Here is a 6190-nt window from a genome sequence, read left to right as displayed (position 1 = left end):
AGTGCCTGACAAGGAGTCAAAATTGCCTTCAAGTCCTTTGATCATCCTCTTCCCTTTAATGCTTAGTTCCCATAAGAGTCAGTAGAGGTCACTACAGCTCCATAGGTTCAATTTCATATGAAGTACAGGTACTTTTGTTGTTGTTGTTTTTAAGGGTTAGGGGTCAGACCTGCAATAGTGCCAGAGATGTGAACTGCTAAGACACTACCTTGGCATGTATTGTTCACTAACAGAAGCTTTCAGAAGCTGAGCAAGACCAAACCCTTTATTCCTAAGGCTATTTCAAAAGATAAGAGATATGCAACAAACATTTATTGAATATCTACTGTACATGAACACTGTGTTTGGCCCTGGAGATAAAAGTCACAAGTTAGTCAAGGATCCCATGTAGCTTCTACTCAGTAGAGTACACCCATAAAATGTGAAATATCAGAAAATAAAAGGAAAAAGCCATTATGTTACAAAGGATGGGGAAAACAGCGTTCAAAAAAGGGAACATTTAAACTGAGAGTTAAGAACAGGAAAATGCCAAATACATGTTTAGTTGGGTGTAGTGTGCATGCCTATAATCCCTGCAGTTCAGGAGGCTGAAACAAGAGTATCACAAGTTCAAGGCCACCCTTGGCAACTTGGCAAGACCGTCTCAAAATCAAAAATGTTTTAAAAGCCAAGCACAGTGGCACATACCTGTAATCTCAGCTGCTGGAGAGGCTGAGGCAGGAGGATTCCCAAGTTGAGGCCCTAAGCAACTTAGCAAGATCCCGTCAGAATATAAAGGGCTGGGGATGTAGCTCAGAGGTAAAGTACCTTGGGTTCAATCCCCAATTCTGCAAAACAAGCAAAATAAATCCAGGAACATGGAGATTTACCCAGGTGTAGAGCATTCCTGTAATTCCAGTGACTCAGGAGGCTGAGGAGGCCAGCCTCAGCAATTTAGTGAGACCCTGCCTCAACATATTAAAAAGGGGGGGGGGGGGCTGGAGATGTACTTCAAGGGTAGAGTGCCTGGTTCAATCCCTAGTAGCACACACAAAGTTTCTAGTCTAAAAATAAATGCATACTTTCACAACTTGTCAATAATAATAAAGCTTAGAGACAAAGCTAAACAACCAGGATCCATACTTGTCACTTTTTTGAGGTGGAGTAGATGACGTTTGCCATCCTTCAGTCTCAACCTCTTTCAGTCTCAGCCTCTGAGTAGCTAGGATTACAGGTACGAACCACCACACCCAGCTTAAATTCACATTTTTAACTCAGAAAAAATGTAATACAATAATTTCTTCAGCAATAGAATGATATTTAGACCTTTCAATAAGATAGTATATGGATTGTGTTTTAAATCATCTGTCCACAGACGATATCTTAGAGTGTCTAGGATCTTGACCAATACTTCTTAAACTTTTCATGCACACAGATCACACAGAATCAGAATCTAATTCAGTAAATTTGGGATCTTGAGATTCTACACTTCCAACAAGCTCCACACTGACACCAACACTGCTGGTCCTTGACCATGACTCTACTCTTAAGATATTTATAGGTATGTAATAAAAGAGCATTCACAGCATGCAATAGGTAAGGTTTTCATTACAGGACACAAGTTTAAAATTATAAAAGCACCTTTTTTCAGTAGTGCCAGGGTGTCCCTGTGACTATAAAAAATAGATAATATAAAAAGTTTATATTTTGATGATTTTACCAAATGACTCTCCTTTCGTCTTCTAAAAAAAAAAAAAAGGTTTTTAGTTGCAGATGGACACAATATCTTTATTTATTTTTATATGGTCCTAAGGTTCGAACCCAGGGCCTCACGCGTGTGAGCCAAGCGCTCTACTACTGAGCTACCCTTGATAAACCCTAATTAGGTGTCTCATATGATGTGCTCTGGCCCATCGAATACCTGCCCTAGCAGACTGAAGAGAGATTGTGAAATGAAGCAAGGACCTAATCATAGGCAGGGAGGCATCTCAGTAATTTCTGGAACAGAACTAGGAGTAGGGAGACAACAGGCACCAACATCCTTACATGCCAGAGAAGTGAAATTAACATGCCATGAAAATTAGCCTCTTTCTCATTCCATCTTTTTAAAATATTCAAACCATTGACAACTGCTAAAACGGGACCTGTTGCTCCCACACACCACAGCGGCCCTGGACAAAAGCCAAAGCCACAGCTAAGAAAACAGTCTGTTTTCTTCCCACAGTAATGTAGGCTTTGTTTATATCATCCCTGGGCCTGAAAATGTAATGCTGGCAATCAGTAGATGGGGGCGAGTTTGTCTAGGAGGCTCCCAGCTCAGCATCAACATCTCCCAGGGCGTTTCCTTCTGCCCTGGCTCAACTCCATCACGTGCCAATACCGGGATCGGAGGGGGTAGTCTTGACATCAGTCCCCTGTACTAAAGCACTCCGGAGGCTGCAGCTCCCACTTTTCTTCTGCCATAGCTTCCGTTACTCGGTTACATCGTGCAGCAGGTCACGTGGGCAATGTCCTTGATCTCTGGACAGTAGAGCACTATGAGAAAGAAGATTTAGTAGCAGAAGGAAGCAACCGAACCCTAGCGTTCCCCAGGATCTGCTCTCACCGTTGCTAGGCAGCGGACGCCGCCAGCGGCGCGCAGGCGCCAGGACCCTATCCCAGAGCCGCAGGAGAGCGCGCCACCCCGCGCTTCTAGGGCCCGCCCCCTCCTCGCACTCCTCTTCCTCGTCGTCTGCCTCTCCTTCGCCGCTTTCCTTGGCCAGGCTCCCCGCCTCATCTCGCTCGCCCGCAGCCCGCGCTTTTTCCTCCAGTCGTGACCACAGGCCTCGGTCCACAGCGACCTCCGTGACGCCGCCACGCGGAAGCGGGGAGGGCGCGCGGCAGAAAGGACACGTGATGACGCGGCGCAGGCGCACCACGCGCGCGGCCGCACCGCTGCCCTCGCCTCGCGCCGCCAGCTCGCGCAGGCAGGCGGTGCAGAGCGTGTGGCCGCAGCGGGCGCGCACCGTGCCAGGTAGGCGACGGGGCGCGCGGCTCTCGAGGTTGAAGGGCCGGTAGCAGATATTGCAGTCCAGCTCGCTTCGCTCGGGAAGAGAGGGCACCCTCACTAGGAGCTGCATCGTACCCGCCACAGATTTTAGGGTGCCGCTCACTCAGCCGTGGACAGAGCAAGCGAACCTTCTTGTGACCCGGGTCCGGTCCTGGGGCCCGCGCCGCGGCCTCTCGTCTCTTTTAATAGTGAGGTTCTGCCCTCGAGGCATCAGGTGGCTGTGTGGCTACTCCCTTCCGCGGCACGCGTGGGGGCGGTGGAGGCGCGAGGCCCGGAATGCCAGCGTTGGCGGAATACGGGAGGAGGGCCAGGAGGTGTCGGGATTATCCTGGGGGGCACACCTTGCATTGTCCCCTACGCGAACTTCTTCACCTCCAGCACAATGCCAGCACTCTTTAACTATACTGTTTGCAAATCCCCAGGCCCCTTCTTGCACTCCTGCCTTCAGTCACTGGCACCAAAGGTCCCTCAGCCTTATTTTTAAGTTACTCACTCTTTCAAGATTCTCCTCAAACAGATTTACTAAGCCAGTTATAGTGCCTGTTCTGCCAATCTGTAGTGGGCTCCTGGATATCTGCATGGATGCTACCCAGTGTCTCAGCCCTCAGCCCTCAAAGGACCTCCCTGTGTTCTCGTTAAGACTGATTTCTCAAATTTCATCCTCCCCAAACTGTTCAACCCACTTCTCAGCCTAAGAGAGGGATCTAGATTCCAGAACCTTAAGACTTAGGAATGATGGGAATCTATACCCTCCAGAGTATCCAGGCTTAGACACCCACACAGTGTGATGGCTCTAGCAAAACAATCCAACATGACTTCTGACTCAGGAGTCTGACTTCCTCCCAGGTAAACAGGACATGGTACTCACAACCTATATTCCTTCATTGTGTGGCACCCACACTCAGCTTCCTCCTCACACTGCTCTCTTGGACCTACCTCCCAGGTTCTCTTGGAGAGAGTAATAACTCAGCCTCTAAACAACTGGCTTGAGTACAAACCCTAACCTCCACCAGCATTTGCAGCACTTTGAGCAAGTAATCTCTCTGGGTCTTGATTTCCTCGTCTACAAAATGTGGATAACAATAGTGAGGACTGAAAAGTTTGTGTGAATAGGGGCTTAAAATGGTGCTTATTGCATAGTAAATACCAAGTATTAACTATTTATTTATTTTTTTTTGCCTTGAGGATTGAATCCAGGGACACTTTACCATGGAGCCCCATCCCCAGCCCTTTTTATATTTTTATTTTGAGATAGGGTCTTGCTCAGTTGATTAGGTCCTCACTAAGTTGCTGAGGCTGGCCTTGAACTTGTGATCCTCCTGCTTCAACCTCCCAAGTTGCTGGGATTACAGGCTATGCTACTGCACCTGACATTAGCTATTATTATTGTCATCGTGTGCTCCCTACCTATGTTCACTTCTCAATACCAGATATTTTCAACATGCATCTTATATTTGGTTAATACAAGGTAGGCTTCTTTCCACCCAGGGTATTTATGGTCTTATTACAATGTAGAGCTGGTTTTATTTTTTCATTAAGTTGTTTAAATCTAGAAGACAGTCTTGTGAGGAGGTATACCATTATTTTTAAGCAAACATTTCAGAACTTTGGAGTTTTTTTGTCTTCATGGTCACTTGGAACCTGTCTACTTATTCCATCTATTTATGCTATCATAATTCAAAACGTTTTGGAACTACCCTTTGAAAAGGTGTGCCTCACGTTTTTAAATATCTTCAACTGGTGATAAATCTTAGTCTTTTTTTCATTTTAGTTTCTTGTATTTTTTATTTGTTCTTTTAGTTATACATGACGGAATGTATTTTAACATTTCATACATAAATGGAGTATAACTTCCCATTCTTGTGGTTGTACATGGTGTGGAGTTACACTGTTCATGTATTGATCTATGAACATGGGAAAATTATGTCTCATTCTACTGTCTTTCCCATTCTCATCCCCTCTCCCTTCCCCCCATTTCCCCTGTCCAATCTGGTGAACCTCCACTCCTCCCTCCCCCCAGATCTTAGTCTTTTAAGGTAGATTTTATTATATAAATGTTCCCAATGTTTTTGACAGTCGACAGACCAAGCTCCAGATTTATGTATCCCATTGCTAGCTCCACAGTCTTTCTTGTTTATCTTTAATTCAGACTGATAGCTAGGTGTGGTGGCCTGTAAACCTAGTGACCTGGGAGACTGGGATGAGAGGTCACAAGTCTAAGGTCAGTTTCATCAACTTAATGAGACCCTGTCTCAAAATTAAAAGGACTTGGAGGGCATGGTGGTGCACGCCTATAATCCTAGTGGCTGGGGAAGCTGAGGCAGGAGAATTGCAAGTTCAAAGCCAGCCTCAGCAAAAGTGAGGCACTCTAAATAAAATACAAAATAGGGCTGGCGATGTGGCTCAATCCCCGGTATCAAAAAAAAAAAAAAAATTAAAAGGACTGAGGATTTAGCTCAGTGGTAGAGTGCCTCTGGGTTCAATCCCCATACCAAAAATCAAACAACAAACAAAAAACAAAGTAATTATCTCCCTAATCAAGCTAGTACTTCTAGTGTTTCCCAACCCTTCCTTGACCCAACTCCAAAAACCAAGGTGTTACCCTTGACACCTCCTTTTCCCTTACTTCTTTTATTGACTCATTGCCAAGCTTGGGTCATTTTGCTGCTTAAATTCATCTCTCTAATGCATTTACTTATTAATTGCCACCTCCTGCCCATCATGTAATTTAACATATCATATATACATGGAGTATAATTTCCCATTCTTGTGGTTGTACATGGTGTAGAGTTACACTGTTCATCTATGAACATAGGAAAATTATGTCTGATTCATTCTACCATCTTTCCCATTCCCATCCCATACCATCATCTCTTGCTTAGACCTTAGCAAAAACCACCTAATCAGTCTATCCACAAGCACTCCGGCCTCTGTAGGCTTTTAGATATTTACAAATGTCAGACTCAATCATGTCCTACCACATAGTCCTTCCATTCCTGTTTAAAATCTTTTAATGTGATAGTTTAATGCCCCCATTTCCTTTGCAACACAGCTTTGCCGCTTCTCTTTCAAAAATTGGGGTCTATTTCCTTATACCTTGAATCTGGGCTGGCTTTGTGATCAGCCTTAACTAATAGAATGTGGCAGAAGTGATGTGTACAT

The 6190-nt window shown here is 45.1% G+C and overlaps 1 protein-coding gene across 1 annotated transcript; it reads right to left on the bottom strand.

The window, feature by feature from the left end:
- Positions 1-229: 229 nt before the first annotated feature.
- RNF227 (ring finger protein 227) lies at positions 230-3567 on the bottom strand. The gene is made up of 2 exons (XM_081272004.1): positions 2585-3567; positions 230-2514 (listed from the first exon to the last, which is right to left on the bottom strand). Exons 1-2 carry the CDS (start codon positions 3096-3098, stop codon positions 2459-2461), a joined length of 570 nt encoding a protein of 189 aa, XP_081128130.1. The 5' UTR covers positions 3099-3567; the 3' UTR covers positions 230-2458.
- Between the last annotated feature and the right edge of the window lie 2623 nt (positions 3568-6190).

The sequence above is a fragment of the Spermophilus citellus genome (assembly GCF_964194105.1).
Source record: "Spermophilus citellus genome assembly, chromosome: 17".
In the NCBI taxonomy this organism is placed as follows: domain Eukaryota; kingdom Metazoa; phylum Chordata; class Mammalia; order Rodentia; family Sciuridae; genus Spermophilus; species Spermophilus citellus.
This window is presented reverse-complemented; position numbering and strand designations above follow the sequence as displayed.

What these genes read in the sequence shown, in the direction of transcription:
- RNF227 (XM_081272004.1), bottom strand. Translation starts at nt 3,098, where the DNA reads ATGCAGCTCCTAGTGAGGGTGCCCTCTCTTCCCGAGCGAAGCGAGCTG. An exon ending in GCGTCCGCTGCCTAGCAACG is followed by an intron (nt 2,515 to 2,584) that starts GTGAGAGCAGAT and finishes TCTTTCTCATAG; the next exon opens with TGCTCTACTGTCCAGAGATC.